Source organism: Micrasema longulum, unplaced genomic scaffold (assembly GCF_059751315.1).
Source record: "Micrasema longulum isolate JH-2025_06_02 unplaced genomic scaffold, ASM5975131v1 h1tg000110l, whole genome shotgun sequence".
Lineage (NCBI taxonomy): Eukaryota > Metazoa > Arthropoda > Insecta > Trichoptera > Brachycentridae > Micrasema > Micrasema longulum.
The window spans coordinates 176,433-194,611 of record NW_028277316.1 but is presented as its reverse complement, the minus strand read 5'-3'; the positions used below and the strand labels follow the sequence as shown (position 1 = coordinate 194,611).

The window sequence follows — 18,179 nt, the reverse complement described above, 5'->3', positions numbered from 1 at the left end:
TAATAAAGATTCCCCTTTTTATTCTAAGCCAAGTAAAATAATGAGGAAGTTCAGTGGTTTTTAATAATTTTTATTTGTTAACAGACTATCAAACTAATCCAAAAATTGTAAATAAAATATATGCATTATATATGTTTCAATATCAGCTCTATGGTTTTTAAAGTTTTGTAATTTTCATTAAGATTTCAATTACTCTGTATGTGACATCACAATTTCTCTTCAGTGAGTTCTGCTCATGGGTGAATTTTTATGGTTTTTTCCTACAATTCAAAAAACCCGTGCGTAAGAAATTATTTTTTATATCCAATTTCCCGTAGCACTAATCTTCCTCATTCAATCCTTTCAACAAAACTATTCATTAAAATGTTCTTTGAATAATCAAAATTATTTTAAGGTGAAAGTAGTTCATTTTGTTAACAAACTGGACTGCTTGATTGAAAATACTATCGAAAGTATAATTTTTTTAATAAAACACATAATTTAGGAAAAAATATTTATTTGTTTTTGTTTTACTACACATAAACACTTAATTAAATTAACGCACAAGTCTTCAAGAATACATCCATTAGCAGAAATAATAAAGGGTCCTTATAACTAGCTGATGTTTATAAGTAGTGGGAATAGAAAATTTCACAGTTCGTCGTAAATTATTGTGAAATAGTATTGGAAATACGAATACTTAGTAAGGTAGTACTTATAACTTAAACCCAACATATTTAGGAACTTGCTGCATTTGAAACAGTTTACAATACTTAAATACTCTCCACAAATCATATTACTAGGAAATCTTTCAAAAATGGCAGCAGATCGAACATTTTAACGATCTTGTGTATATATATATTATGTTTCTTCTTGTATGGTATTGAAGTTATTATTGTGAGCATGTTAGTGGTTATATTATTGTGAAAATAGAATCATCAAAACGCCTATCTAATAAATGAATATTTATTTTTTACTGATTATTTTTTTTTTTTAATTCTTGGGAATCTTTTGATATGATCCATCGAGATCACTATAATTTTTTTATTTTTTTTATAATAAAACATATATTTTATTATAAATAATACTTGGACCAATCACATTGAAATAAATAATATTGAATTATTTATCAAATAATGTGATTCAAATTTTAAAATCACTTCAAAAACCAACAAATATTGATTTTGTTAAATAACACTAATGATAACAAAATATTTCCTGTTCCACGGCAAAATTCATCATTTTATATTAAGATTGTGTTTTATTAATTCATGCTTAAAACATTACTAATAATAATTAATAAAGAAAAAAAAATATTCATGAAGGTTCCGTATTTTTATGTGAGACTTCAAAATTGATATTTTTAAAGCTTTTCAAAATTTGGTCAAAATATCTTTTTAGTTTAAATATAATCTTAATTTAAACAGTACTTTGATTTTAAATAGATGTATCTAGAATTTTGTCCGTGGAGCAGTTTTTTTTGGACCAGAATATATTGGACCAGAACTTTCAATATTATTAAAATGACTAAATACATTATTACATTATGAAAGCATTATAATATGGCAAATATCATTCTTGAGAACACATAGCTTATCTAAGTTTCTTAATTCTAAAAATAAGATACATAATATGTAATAAAAGCTTATAAGCAAAAAACTTAAAACTACTGAACATTTTTCATGTCTGCCTGATTTTTACTTATGAAAAAAATAAACTTATCTGTAACGTAAATCATAATTAAATTTAAATAAAAAAGGCCTTAAATTATTACTAGCAGCTATTTCAGTGATTTTGTAGCATTTTTAATAAGCGTTTTTTTCCCACATTTTTTTTTTCATTTCAATCAAGAATGATGATGAAAGCATTTTTATGATTATATTTCTCGCTGGGTTGTGATTTTAATGCCATCGGTGACTTATTTGAAATGTGAGATGCTAAAACGCTAGAAATTTCAAAGATTTTTCTTCTGATTTTTAACTTGTACTAAATAATGCCCACACTTTTCTCTGAAATTTTATAATGGGTATAATATTTATAAATTGAATGCAATATGCATAAGAATACATTCTGTACCTTGTTAAACAGTGTAATTAATTTTAAAAAATGTGGTGAATGTTAGAACATAAATATGTTAATATTCATGACACATAAACTTAATAGATTTTGAAAAGAAAATCTTTGTGTATCAAATATTTTAGTCTTTATCGTCTGTGTATTACACATGTTTTTATATTTATTTGTATATAATGTAAATTAAGGTATGCACACATACAATATGGGTGGGCGGGTATTACCCCTCGATGAGTCAAGTATTAAATCATTTATAAATGCTCGGTTTTATGGTAAAAGTAAATACGATTATTAATATAATATTAATTGCTTAACATTAACAGAATCTAATATTTTAGTAGACTTTGTTTACAGGTACTGCTTCACATATTCATATTTTAGGTTAGGACTTAAAAATTTTTTTTTTTTTTACTTAATCATTTAAAATTTGGAGCCATTTTATACAAGTTATTTCAGTGATAGAAAATGGGAATAAATTTGTGGTAGAGCGGGGTTAAAATCTCAGACCTCAGATCCGTGAGTTGGTGACTTGGGATCGTAACCCGATTTTTATATTTTTAATTACGACTACCTGGTAAAGGATGAATTATAATATCAATTTTATAAGATATATTTTTCAAACTTTTATATCTGTTTTATATACATAATTCAATTGATCAGTAGTTGAAAATATACTTAATATTAATAAGAAAGATACTTAACCAAAAAAAACTTGTATTTATTATTAATTGTCTATGTGCGTACCTTAATTCATACACCTGAGAGTTACTGTGTATTAATCTTATTAACTACATAATTTTAATTTCTAGTCAGTTTTTGAGTCATACGACTGTATTAAGGTTCTATTGTTTTATTATATTTAAATGCATATGATTTAATGTATTTTAATGAATAAATTAATGATAAAATGAATTGTTTTTTTAATGTTTAAATACTAAAATTAAATGCGTATTTGTGATATATATTTACTTATTAAAATTTAGAGATACTAATATGTATTAATAAATACTAGGTATGTATTATTTTTAACAAATATGCTATTTCCAAATGAAAATTTAATATATTCCGTATTTTGACTAGTAAATAAAAATAATTTGTATTCGATTTACAGATCATTTAAGATCCAAGTTAGTTCAATGGAACCTTAAGTTTACAAATTCATATTTATATTGAAATAAATACATTTTCAAATACTATAGAAATACCTGCATAAAATTACCATTAACTTAGTATGGAAATAATGCCAATTAGGTTGAAATGTTGAAGTTTTCATCCATACAACTGATTTCATTTCTATAATTTTTCTAAAGTAAGTAAGATTATGTTATCTAACAACACTATTTTTTTTTAAATGTAGACATTAGGAAAAAGCAATTTTTTTTTTATTGAGATTGGGTAGATGTTATAGAGAGTTTGCTATTGTTTTAGTAGCAGGTAAAATAGTTCATTTATGGGGTTCAAAACATATGTTTTATTATAAAAAAAAAATCCAAAGGAATAGAGATTGTGTTCTGGATCACAGTGAATCATCACACATTATTCTGACCGGCATTCTTTCGCTTTATATATAACTTCACATTTATTAATATCACACTTACCATAGTGTTTATTTATTTCTTGCTAAATTACTTGGATAAGGTGCATAATTTGGAAAAATATTATCGGGACATTACTTTTATAACTTGGTAAAACAGAATACATATTATTAGTTTTTTTACCAGGTAGTTAATCAGTTATTTAGTGAATATAAAAACAAAATCTGCTTTTAGCCTTTATCATGTGGTGTTCATTGAGTACAATTTACAACAAATAGTCGTGGTGCACATAAAAGTAATCAGTAAATATATATTAGTTTTACTTCAATACATACAGAGATGTGAAAAAAATATTTTAAGCCTCTTAGACTTTTGAATAAATTATTGTTTTTTGCATAACATAAGAATTATTCATGAGAGGTGGATTAAGACATAAGTCAGTGTAGGCAATGTTTAAGATAAATCCGATACTCGTTAATTTAATATAATAATATAAACTAGTTAAAATAGGTATACACTTATGGAAACAAAACATATCACAATCCTCTTACACTTTGTGTTAGTTTAAATTTAAAATAAGATTTAGTTTTGTTTAAAATCATTGACTAAGAAAAAATTTAACTTTCAAACCATTTAATTGGTAATTTTTTTTTATAGTGAATTGTTTACAATATTAAAAAATATATATAAACCAAATAATATTTTTGGATATTACATGGCTCTATTGCCATAAATCGAATGCTGATTCCCTACGCAATAAAGAAGAATGAGTGCTATATATGGATACTGAATTTTTCCATTAGAAGTTTTGTCAGTATATTAAAAAACCTTGTCAGTATAGTAATATCTATATAAAAGAAAAATACTTACTAAATGAGCACACCAAAAATTGTGATTTCGATCATAAATTATATAACCAAATAAGTCTTCGGAGCGAGCCAAATCTCTAGTTTTTTTTATTCGAAAACAACTTACAAATACCTATATCTATCCATGGATAGTTTTTGAGCTCTTACAAAGAAATGAGTGCACCTCGTATTGCTCAATGATAAGACAACTTTTCAATAATGTAAAACTACTTCTAAATTAATTGAAGAAGCTATAAATCACTTTGCACAGAGCGGCTATTTGCTTCTAAGAAAAATAAAAACTTTTGCATTAATGGTCAATGAAAATGTACCTATATAATTAAATCTAAATTAAGTCTAAGACATGTTTTTGGCTTTTCACTCGATTCCTGCACATAGAAATCAGACAAAATCAATTTACCAATATAGATGGTTAAATGAATTATGTGTATAGAGCATCAGTTATTCTAATGAAGTTCAAGCATAATATAATCTAAATAATAAACGCATAAAGTAATGCAATAGGGAAATACATAATGTAAACATGATTCAGATTATATTGCACCATCTAAATGTGTGCATGTCTAATTGAGCCATTGGGTTTTATAGAAGCAAATTTGATTAAAAAAAACAAATAATAAAGGATAGTAAGTAGCACAAACTACCTGTATTTTTGCTTTTACATCTCTTTGAAGAGGTACTAGTTATTTCACAATTCACTTACACTCGGAGTAATCCTTCTCCTGATTCATTCTTCACTCACCATGGAATAATAATTTCGGCAGTCTTCTTTGTCTCATCATTCACCATTCAAATCATACATTTTTCTCGCACTGTATACGAGATAGGCAAAATGCATGTAGTTTTTCTTCATCCAAATAATATTGTTTTCAGCTCTTTCCAATGATTGCTTTAAAGACAGGGAGTTTGCATTTGTCTTCTCTTCAATAGATTTAATTAGGTTCTTGAGCTGAAATTTAAGATTTTTATTTAAAATTGAGAGAGCACAAAGTCAATTTTCCACTTCTAATAAAATAAAGAAAGCAACTGAGAAGTGCGTGATGACTGAATAAATCTAGATATATAAAAGGCAATGTTTGATTATGTGTCCTCGATAGACTGAATAACTACTGGACCGATTGACGTGCAGCTTTCAGCAAAATGTAGATCTTTGCCATGAGCACATTTATAGCTCTTAAAATTTTCAATTCATTAAGTAGAAAAAAAGTTAGTAGCGTGAATGTTTTTTTCATTGTTTACCAGGGCTGTATTCGGCAAGAATGCGTGTACAAAATAATTGAAAGAATTTATTTTTTTTGTGTGTAAAAGAAATTTGTTTTTTAATGTTAACAAACAACTATACATGATTTCCACCCATTTATTTATTTTTATTGGATTTTTGGTAAAAATAAAATAATATTAACTGACATTCCATACATTTTTGAAAATCGCATTCCTAAATAAAGTGCACCCCTGTTGATGAGAAGAGCAGAGTGTGAAATTTGCAAAAGTAATTTTATATTTTAAACCGAATTATTTAATGTTTTGGAACTCAAACCTAGACAAGTACTTAGGTACTTACATAAATACAATATTTGAATATTAATTATTTTTAGATTTGGAATTCAATCATTAACAAGTATCTAGGTTCCTACTTATCAGTGAAAAGTTTTAGCATCTTTTTTTCTTTTATCCAAATAGTTTTTACACGGTTTCATGCACAATCAGGCATTTGGGTTTCAGATGAAATATCAAGCTCACGCCAAAACTGGCTGGCGGTTAAATAAAGACTAAATACGCGTTGGCTATGACGTTTGGGCATGAGTTAAGTGTCATAATTTTAGAGAACTCAGGGTGCGTCTATGTGTACTAATAAGTCAATGGTTTTATTTAAGAATACCGAACTTGTTTCTTTGGTTACGTAAAAGTATAATAAAGCAAACTTTGTAAGTACACTAAATAATGCTTTATCTTGAGAAGAAACGCGGTCTGAGTTTTCTTCATACAAACGTATTCCCATATTTTTACCCTGAGTTATGGCACTAAAATATTTACCATCGGCGTGTCTGATTAGTTTTGCTTTATTGATGAATAGTTTATTATGAGAACTAGAACCATCCAAAAACCCATAAAAACGTCAAATTTTATCTGCGGTCTTCAGACCCACAGTATAAAAATATAACTATTTTTAAAAAACACAAAACGTACCAATACGGAAAATTTAATTCTGATATTCTGTTTTACAAAATAACAAAATCGGTCCATTTTTGAGGTGCGGAAAATGGGACAGCGAACATCGATTTTGTCTTAGGCATAAAAGGTCGGAAATGCAGTTGTCTTTTTTACATAGCATCGGGGAGGCATCTTCAAGACAGTGACAGGAAAACAATAATCAAATACCTATTTACCTAAATTCGCTGTCACCACATATCCTCACAATTTATGTAATCCGAAACACAAAAATAATCATGTATACGTACATATTTAATTTGAACTAAATATTCATTTAATATAATATATACGAGTATGTACGAAAATCTAGCAATAGCAAAGCATTGCCGGGTTCAGCTTGTATAATATAAAAGAAACAAAATTAGTACAGAATTTAATAATTACTAATACATGAGTTTTTAAACTATACTTTTTCTAAATTTTGTCAATAGAAATGTTTTAAAATAATGTTTAATAAGAAATATTTGTTAACAAATTACAACAGGGATGGAAAATACCTTAAAGAAGGGAATATGGAAGTTTAGGCATTTACAGGGCTTATGACCTGTCATTGGCTTGTTTAAGTGGCAACTTTACACAATGTAACATTCACCATTTGGCCTATGTTTGAACATCCATATTTCTTCCATTTGTCTACAAACATTTGTGTTAAAAGGTTTTTTATTTTAAAGAACAGCCTGCTAAGCCTCTATTTTAGAGGCTTGTCAGCAGGTGGAAAAGAGAGGGTATGGATGGATGTTATGAAAAATATGCCACAACACACAGACCAATTAAGAAAAAACCTTTTTTGGATTTTTTGTTGCGGGCGGGAATCTAACCAGCTATGCCAGTTTCACAGTTGGCCATCTAACCAACTGCGCCACGACGCCCGTTAGCTTGTTAGCAATTTCATTTAATAAGATTTATTTTTGAAGTATAAATTTACAATATGAAATTGAAAAGTAATAACGTGTATTGTTAAAAAATATTTATCCATTACAACTAAGAAACTGTGCTGCAGAAACGTTACGCATTTGTGCGGGTTACAAATTTATCTTCTATCCATTTGGAAGTGACTACAATAAAAACAGTATTGGACTTACTTCATCGACTTGATGTGGGCTGTTTATAAGTCCGACAATATTGGATATCATTTTGTCTATTATGACTGATGGGGTCCCGAATCTAAAACATAGTTAGTGGTTTTTACAATATATACCTAAAAGAAAATGGACATTTAGTATTTGAAGCTGTTAAGTTTTGTCATAGGTGTTCAATTTCTAGTTCATTGTGTATTTATATATTTTTAATGACACAATTCTAAATTTTAAAACATTTAAAATATGTTGTCTATAATTTGCAGATTTTAGTGTCCTGAGTGGTTCCTGTAGTATTTTTTAATAAATTTGTTAAATGCAATAATTACAATCCATTATGATGGAACCAATAATATTATCTGTAGTTTTACCTTTCCAATAAATATGGCCATTGGTATCTGATGAAGTTCATCGCTATTTGATGTCCTAAGTTATTTTTAGCCACTGACTCAAATATAACGAGAATCTCTTCTAAACTCAGAGTGACTTCATTTTTTGGGAGAATAAAATTGAGAGATCTAGAATGATAAATATAAATGCAGTTATTAATAAATGAGTAAATTAGAAAAGTTTAAAACTTGGAGGTAAAACCCCCTAAGAAAAATTTAAAATACGTCATAATAAATGTCTGACAGACAGTATCACGCCAAAGGTATGGAATAAAGTGCAAATGATATTGTTACATAAAAAGATACGTAAATCCGACGTCGGAAATTACATTAGCCTTCTCTCTCACATGTACAAATTATTCATGCAAATAATAACGAGCAGACTAGAAAATAAGCTGGACTTCTACCAACCATGTGAACAGGCTGGTTTCCGCTCAGGCTTTAGCTTAAATGATCACTTCTTGACCCTGAAGATACTAATTGAAAGATCAATATAATAAAATAGACTCTTCGTATTGGTTTTTGCCAACTTCCAGAAAGCATTCAGACGCAATACTGGCAGCCTTACATCAGTGCCGTATAGATCATAGATATATGAAACTTCTTAACTACGTATACGATAATACAACAGCCAGTGTAAAACTTGACAAGACCACTAATCAGTTTCCAATAGAAAAGTGCAGAGGGCAAGGAGATACAATATCCCCAAAATGGTTCAGCGCTGTTTTGAAATATGCCTTTAAAACTTGAACTGGGAAGAGAAAGGTATCAAAGTAGCTGGTTTTAATTTAACAAACTTACGATTCGCAGAGAACTGCGTATTGATATCAGAAGATCTAAATAAAGCCCATGTCATGTTAAAAGGCTTACAGAAGAGACAAAAAAGTGGGACTCCTTATTAACACAAGCAAGACCAAATTAATGATGAGTCTGATCCACGGTGGTTCTGTAGATATTGACAATCATCTAATATAACATTTTACTCTCCAGAGATAACCAGACTGCTGAGCTTCCCAGGAGAATTGGTCGTGGGTGGACAGCATATGGCAATCTTAAGAAGTTCTTTGACAGAAACATTACCCAAAGTCTGAAACGCTGAATGTATGACGAATGTGTACTTTCAGTATTGACATATAAAGTAGAAACACTCTCACCAAATTGACTATAAGGAAGCTCCAGGTAGCACTGTAAAACATGAAAGAGCGCCATGCTATATACAAAACTCTGACCGGATAAGAAACATCAAGATACGGAAAAGGTCAGGAGTAACGGACGTAGTCGAAAGATTGGCTAAGCTCAAATGGACATTTGCGTGACATGTTGCCATATTAGAAGGCCAAAGATGGACTAAAAGGGTAGTTGAGTGGAGACCTCGCGAAGACAAAAGAAGTAGAGGGAGACCCCTCACACGATGGTCAGATGAAATAAAGAGAATTGCCAGTGGCTGGTTACATAAAGCGCAAGACAGGGACGTATGGGGGAGGCTCATGTTCAACAGTGAACAGGAATGGCTGTGTGATGATGAAATTAGAAATAATAATTTACTTTCATTGTTGACGAAAACAATATACAATTATATTTGAAGAAAAAGTATTCTTAATTAGAAGAGAAAAATGTGTGAATTTTATAAAAACAGACTGATTCATTTTTTTATGCAACCAAATAATTATTTCATCAACAAATATGTCTGAAGTATTCACAGAAAGTTCACAGCGTCCCAATCATAAATTTTCATTGTACTCATTACTAACTAATATTTCAAATAACACACCTTGTTAATAACCATGTTTCCTTAGTGCAACCCAATGCGTATAGCCGTCGTTTTTGCTCAATTTTGTCTGTGGTGTTTCTTAAAACATAAAGTGCATATTCCCATTCTTTTCGCCCTTCTTTTTTAATAGCTGTACAGTAGGTCACTTGGCGAATCGCTTCCGGTATCCTATAAATTAATAATTATGGTAGGATATTTTTCAAGGTGTAAAAACACAAGATTCCAAGAGCACATCGATCACTCACGTGTTATTTCCTGTGGACATCCACTCATCGTAAAGTTGTACTGCCTTTGTAACACAATATGGACTTTCAAAGTGGCATGCTATACTGATTATATTCTCCATGTGAGTCTGTTTGTCGATATTATTTTCAAACTCTAAAGCCAGATCTGCATTTTTGGCTATATATGTGTAGGCTCTTCTTACCATTGCCAAAACATAAACCTTAAAAAATGCAGTAATTTTTAATATTATAGTTTTAAATTTATTTAATTATTGATGATGTTATAATCATTGACATTGGTAATGATTTTTTACATTTAGAAGCAGTATATTATTATGATGGTGCTACAGATGGGGAGGATTGATTTTATAAAATTATTACTATAGTACTTAAGTTACCCTATAATCTCCATAGCCGGGCATATTTTTAAGGAGGTCATCCAAATAGTACAGAGAGCTTGATACCGCCTTCCATGGCAAGTAGCCAATTTCTTTTGTCAGTTGCAGTGTCAATGAGAGAGTAATGTCATACTGAAAAGAGTATACATAAAAACTATTAATTATATATTATAGGTTATGGTGACAACTCTGTATGTGAGAGTTAAACTATGGTAACTCCAAATAAGATGAAATTGAGTTATTACTATGTAGAAATAAAAAAATCTCCTTTTTACATGGCAATTAACTCCACATCAAATTAGAGGGCAGTAAGAAATCATACAATACTCCCAAAGATTTTTGAAATGTGTATTTTTGTAGAGTGTATTAACATATTTTTAAAAGATAATTTACTTAAAAGCCTCTCATTGAAAAATACAAGATGTTTTAAGTAAAACGAAAAAACACTAATTTGTCTCCCAGTGAAAAGTTAGGTTTTTGGAGATGCTGTAGTTCACCTCTCGCATAGAGAACTGTTATCAAGCGAAGGTCGTTCGGTTTGCTGGGCCACATCCTGCAGATGCCTTTCGAGAGTCTTAACCGTGCTTGCCTACATTACGATCAGATTCTTTAGTCCTGGACATCCATTACTGGCATCTCATGTGTGAACTACGGGACACGGAGCTGGCCTGGAGGACTCACAAGAGTTAGCAGTAGACAGAGAAGCCTGGAGGTTATTTGAGCACACTATATTTTAAAATAGATTCTTTAATATGGAATACATAGCTCATTGTGTTTCGGTGCCGGTTGAAAATGTATCTCACAGTTTAATAACTTAAGTTAAAATATTGTAATGTTCATATCAGTTATTATTGTAAAGTTATATTTATTAAATATGCACACACACACATATATACATATGTATATATGTGTGTGTGTGCATGTATATATATAATAATAATGTATGAATGCTTATTCTAGTGGTCTCACTTTGCAAATACTGTTATCCAACCAACGAAAACCAAAATGGTGAGATGTTTGCGTTTTCTTTCACGCAGTAAGAATCAGAGCATTCAGTCGGCTGGCAAAAGTTTCTCAAAAACGTATGAAAAAATTAATAAAAATACAATTTGATAAAAATGAATTGTTCTGAAAATGAATTGTTTTAAAATGTGAATTGTTTTAACGATAAGTTCTGGTCAACAGCTGTTTAGAATAGCCAATCGATTTTGTGCTCTGATAGATTCCGGTTACTGAGAAGCCATGATTAGTGTGCTTTTATACGTACGGGGTTCTCTTTATAAATATCTGCCTAACTCACCGACGATAATTTGTGACGTCACAGGTGAAATAATTTGAAAATTGCAGAACTCAGTAATGATAATACAATACAGAAAAGTAAAAAATCATAAGTTTTATTTTTAAATTACTAATTTTTCAGTTTTTAGTCATTCAAAATTACACTCTTTTACAGATCTATGAAGTTATGTTTGGCTGTGCCTGTGTTAAGCTACCAGATTCTTCATATAGTAATTTATGATTTATTCTAAAAAAATTAAGATTGTAAATGTGAACATAGGAATTCCGGAATGAAATAATGATCAGTGAGTATTTTTTTTTAAAGTTTCGTTTAACTCTTTGAGGCACAGCGTTTTATCTGAATAGATAACTATTATTTCTTTGAATAATCAATAATGAGTGCAAAAAAATGAAAAACGCTTTTCCAGGTTAGTATAAATTTGACTACCACCATGCCAGTAAGGAAGTAAATGACTCTTTTGATCAGTCAAAGACTAGTGACTTATGTTAGCGAAAATATAATGTCTATATTGTATTATTAATGTTTTAATATTAATATTTACCACAGTTTTAGTGTCCAAAAATACATTTAATATGTGGTACGTTTTTATAAGAATGCTGTAGTGTGACATTGCGAGAGCAACAACTAGTAAAAAGGTTAAGATATTACAACAGCGATGAAGAACATTGTAAAGAAGGGAATGTAGAAGAAAGGAATATAGATGTTCAATATAGGCAGAATGCTGAATGTTACACAGTGTGTAAAGTGGCCACTTAAACCAGCCAATGACAAGTCATACACTCTGTGCATTCCTAGACTTCTACATTCCCCTCTCAAAAATGTTCTTTATTCTGTGGTAATATCTTAATATTAACAGCTCCCTAGGGGATTGAATCCAGTCTTTGTCTACAAAAGTTTGGACAAACTCCAAAAAATGTTAGTAAAAAAGTTTTGCATATTACTTTTCCTAGAATAAAGTTCTGTGAGAGAAATTGAAGAACCCTGAGTGAGTATTTTTGACATGATGGCTACTCTTAGTGGAGATTTAGCAATGGTGTGTTGGTTATTCTGTTTGCCTACCATTCCCGAGGTCCCAGGTTCGCTATACGGCAAGGTCGACGTGGATATTTATTAAAATAAGTGGTTTTTCATTGTTTCTGGACTGGGGCCTGAGACGAAAGACTGATCATCTTGCCTTTATGTATATTACAAATGATAGCTAATATGAGCACACTAAGATTCCCAAACCAATGTTATGCACCATTAGGTGTAGATTAAGGAGCGGTGATAATACTCACTGGCAGTTTAGATCCTCGAGCCAAGTGAAGACTGTCACTTATAAGTTGCGCTTTGATTTGTTGAGGAAAATTCACAAATGCGTCAATCAACAATTTCCAGTTGGGTGTATCATAATTAACATGAAATAAACCTGCAAAATTAACAAAACTATTTAAAAAATTTAAAACATAAGACATTCATAAACCTTACATGCATACCAAACAATTGTAATTATACAATTCGCACGTTGGTGCGTTCATTGCCAGATGGCAATTTGTAGATTTATTTTTTGCACCACAACAGGCCAGAAGGTCCGACTAAAGTGGTGAATTACAGCACAGAACACCCAGACTTGAGAAAAACCACTTTTAACTTTTGTGTTCTCACCGGGGATCGAACCCAAAACCCTTCGTGCGTGAGTCAAGTATCTTAACCACGACACCATGGAGGCCGCCATTCAAACACATGGATTTTGTTTTGTACAGTTGTAAATAACAAAACAAAGAATTTTATTTTCCGTTCTGAGGTAAATAAATTGAGTGTCAGGCTATTTACAAGCGCATATACTCCTATATGTTTATATACCAACATCCTGTGTATCTTTTGTAATTTGTTTGTTTTTTTTTTATGTTCTTTTAACAACATTTATATGGAAAAATACTATTTATAAATAAAAAACGGTTTTATCAAAAGCAAATAAAATATATTTTAAAATAGTTTGTGTTGAGTATTATTTTGGTTAATCTAAAAAATGCGCCTATAATTAAAATTATAATGATATAAAAAATTAGATTTGGTATCTTGAAGATTAAAAACTGAATGTTTACTCATAAAGGTGGCTCCACATGCTTGCCAAGCGTCGACAACCGCAGCGGCTTAGGGCTAGCGTGTGGATGTAACTTAAGATATGTTTTTGAGTTTATTTCATGGATTAAAGTACATAGGTTTTCACGGCCTTTCAGATTTTTGTTATCTTTTCCTGGGTATTGTGCTGTTTATTAATACTTATTTTATCAATTCATATTTTATTATTAGAGTTTAATTTGTAAAATAATGATAAAATATATAGAATTTTTATTACACACATTAATTTGATATTGATTAGTGTGATTATTGGTACTTTTTCTTATGACACAAAAAAAACAAAAAAATATTTAAGTATACTATTTTATAAATTTATTGCATAAATAAGTAAACATACTTAATACCAGGAAATATATATAGAAAATGAATACAGAGCTTCCTCTGGTTAGGATAGTCTCCATCTAACTTAGCTCAGCCTGTTCTAACATAATATGATAAAATTGTTGGGTACCGCATCAATTCAAATACATAGGTAACGTAATTAGCCATTTTTTTTATTACTCAAGTCACTATAATAAATTATGTACTTGGTCAAATAAAAAAAAGTAATCTATTGTTTGATGATACATCCTTCAAAATATGTGATTGGTGATTTCATTAATTATATGGCTAAGGGATTTGCATAAATAATAAAAAACTTAGAAACAAAATTTGTAGTTTATTTTTATGAAATAATATTTAATTTACAGTAGGTTGTATAACTCATTGTGCTAAGGTTTAAAACTGTACAACGAGTTACCCGAAAAAATAAAGAAATTAAGAAAAAATACAGAAATATTTTGGTATAAATTGTAATGTTATTAAAAGTTTATATTAGTTCTTAAGATGTTATGAACTATGTAACTTAATAAAACATAAATAATAGTATTGACCAATCAATATAATGAACTACAATCTGGCCAAAACTCATGAAAGTATAAATTTACGTCTAAAAAATATAAATTGAATCTTACCCGTTTGATTCAGATTTGCCAAAATCCATAGTCTTCCTTTCGGTAAATGTGTAATTAATGTTTGACTTTCGTTAAGCCATATCTTGGGAGAAACATCTTCAAAATTGTTTTCTAATTCCGTTGTATATGACAATGGTATCCTCCATCTTGTCAAATTGTCCTTCCTTTCATTTAGCAAAAACCTTTCCTGCAATGAAACAAAGAAAAAATAGAGAGTCAAGATTTTTATACACTTTAAAGGAATGCTTAATGTAACAATAAATTATGAAGCCTTATGTCCCATTCAACTTTTGAATTAAATTTTGAAAATGATCAAAGTATGAAATCAACAATTTCACCGGAGAATGAAAAAACAAACTGCTGAAAAAAAAAATTATGTATGTGGGGTTCATAGTCCAAGATCGAGGAAATATAGAGCGATGACCGATGAAGGAAGTCATCATTTTATAATGGATCCAATACAACATATTCTGCAAGACTAACAGTATTGCACAAAACGACGAGAGTAATGTCCCGCAGTACTTGAACATAGTTCCCAGCATGGGCAACAAAGGAATGTGGCCTAAAAAGAGACCACGGGGTGTGGTAACGCCCAGTCAGCCTAACCTGTTAGCCCAAACACGCACCCCTAACAGCATGTAGTCCAAGTGCAGGCAGTTCAACCCCTCATCGCAGTAACACTCGGGGGACACTATTCATTATTTATTCGCCATGTAATAAATACGCATTAAACAGCAACATCGAGTCTTCTGTAATTCTCTAACTGGGGTAGAAGCTCTACAACCGTCAGCAATCTAATTCCTACATATACGAATAGATATTTTACTGTCATAGTATAAAAAAATAATACTATTTTGACTTGCATGGACTTAATTTGTATCTTCCGATATGGTTATAATTGATATTTAACTTTTTCGCTTTGGTCGTTTTTGAAATTAACAATTCAGTTAGAAGATCTGATTTCTTTCCAGGTAACCTGCACAGTGCACTTTGGATCAAGTTTAGACTATTTCCTGTGTCTGCGTAATGAAATATTATTTAAAGATTTACAATTTAATTGTTAAGTGCAATGATATGAAGCCCTTTAAAATCATACAAACCTGAGTTATAATAGCAGATCCTGATTTATAATCCCGAACAATGTTAACTATCGGGTAGCCAGCCTGCGTTGTCCAACTGTCCATAATTGTTTTGATATCAAGAACCTCAAAATTAAACTGTGGCTTTCTCTTCATTATGGTATCCCATAGGTTATCCTGGTCTGCGTTTCCATAAGCGTATTCCTGTAGATAAGAAACGATGGACTCTTCCATTATATCTTTTTCGAGGAAAAATGACATCATACGTATAAGAGAAGCTCCTGAAATAAAAATGTTGATTTGTAATGTATAAAGCAAAAGAATCCGTATTCTTGGAAGACCACTGGTTGAATTTGAGTATGTGCAAGCGCCTCTACTTAACTCTTGTGGCTGTAATATCACACTAGTCTACATACTATACAAGACTTGAATCGACTCAGAATATTCCGCCTTTTGCTTAAGGTAACATAATGTTACATCACCGCGCGCCAAGGAATTTTTTACCACAACTTTTTAAGAGTTAACTTAATAGCCCAGTTAGCCAGTTAGGATAGAACGTCAAATCGCTCTATCTTTGCATACAAAGCTTGCTGGTAAATAATAAATAATAGTAAATGTATTAATTTGTTTCGATTCATGCTATTTGTATCTGCTATCTACTACTTTGCTATTGTATTATTTTTGCTATCTGCTGGCCTGCATTGCGCTGTAATTGATATTAGTGCAATATGCAAACGCTGATAAGTCCTATTTCTATTTCCATACCTTTATATCAATATACCTACGCTAAAATTACTTAACATTTTACAAAATCAACAGAAAAATAAATTAGCAATTACAAATGCTATACATATTTTATTATGATTTCACAATGCTTATGTTAATTACCTATTATTAAGGCTGGTAGGAAGGATACCGTGTGAGTACATCATAAAACAAATTATATTTACCTTTATTATATGAAATATCATTGAACATTTTATACGATGGTTGGACGATACTTTTTGAAATGGCAGATGTACATTCTAGGGCATCTACTTGAAACGTTTGATGAAGAACTTCCAATTGAAACTTTCCTTGTATATTCCATGCCGGAAACATCTGAAAATATGAAGCAGTACCTATTTTATATGTTACTCTTATTTTATTTCATTTGAGGCGGGTTGTGACCTCGTGATATCAAATCAGTTATGATTTTCTTACACGACTGTTTGAAAATTCATCAATATAAATATTTGTGTAAACCACGAGAACGCATGGGTACCTATAATATATTTAAAAAAATAACTGCACAAGCAAAATTTGTTCTGGCGGATACATAATATTCATTAAACTGCGACTGCGGGGTTCAAACTGTCAGTAGGGTCGCAGTGAGCCACATCTTGCTGGAGGGTGTGATTTTATAAAATCCTGTGAACGCCCAGTTGCATTCCACCGGCAACACTACTGACTAGTCCTACTCATTAGTGTCCACGTCGCAAACCCCAGGCAATGGGATCACACTCATAACGTTGTGATCACAGCAGATAACGAGAGGATAAAAGGCGGTTTTCTGGCGCCTCCAAACTAGAATCAACCAGCTAAGGGAAGGTAACCCCAACAGAAAAATCCACCAGAGAAGGCAACGGCAAACCACTCTGGTAATTTTTTTATAGGAATTACTATGGCGAGTTCACCCAATAAGCAGTTGTCCTGGCTGCGGAATGTGGAGTGTGGTGGGAAATGGGCCATTGTCGGTGAATATTGTTAAATTTAAAAAAAAAAAACAGAAATATTTTTTTTTCCTTCTTGGATGGAGAAAAGCGAGCGAAAAGTGCCTTTTACGAGAGTTCAAATAATATATTTTTCAAAATGAATACATGATTTTGTGTCTAGTATGACTAAATTTGAGCAAATATTGTCAACTAATGTTACATTGTTGGGTATTTAAGATACTTAAAATAATTCGAAAATATCAAAGCTGACAATGAATTTTCTAATAAAATAGCAGCACGCAATGGTATTAGGCAGGGAGCCCCTTTCTCTGCACCCCCAATAAAGGACGAGATCATAGAAGAAGTAGTCGGCTTGGAACTGGATTACAAAATGGGTAACAAGGTCATAAATCTAATATGTTATACAGATGGTGCAGCAATAGTGGCTGAATCTGAAGACCACTTGCAACGCATGTTATACAAATTCCATCTTGTATCACAAAGGTT

General features: G+C 30.7%; 1 protein-coding gene across 1 annotated transcript in view; it reads right to left on the bottom strand.

The window, feature by feature from the left end:
* Positions 1-4,288: 4,288 nt before the first annotated feature.
* The window catches only part of LOC148284552 (thyrotropin-releasing hormone-degrading ectoenzyme-like), a 90,676-nt gene continuing 76,785 nt past the window's right edge, over positions 4,289-18,179 (bottom strand). Inside the window, exons 8-17 of the mRNA XM_088238367.1 lie at positions 16,929-17,079; positions 16,000-16,259; positions 14,900-15,086; positions 13,103-13,233; positions 10,526-10,657; positions 10,149-10,348; positions 9,904-10,071; positions 8,115-8,261; positions 7,750-7,831; positions 4,289-5,405 (exon numbers count right to left, since the gene is read on the bottom strand). Coding sequence (XP_088094493.1) covers positions 5,235-5,405; positions 7,750-7,831; positions 8,115-8,261; positions 9,904-10,071; positions 10,149-10,348; positions 10,526-10,657; positions 13,103-13,233; positions 14,900-15,086; positions 16,000-16,259; positions 16,929-17,079 — 1,629 coding nt within the window. The 3' untranslated portion in view covers positions 4,289-5,234. The remainder of the gene's footprint in view (positions 5,406-7,749; positions 7,832-8,114; positions 8,262-9,903; positions 10,072-10,148; positions 10,349-10,525; positions 10,658-13,102; positions 13,234-14,899; positions 15,087-15,999; positions 16,260-16,928; positions 17,080-18,179) is intronic.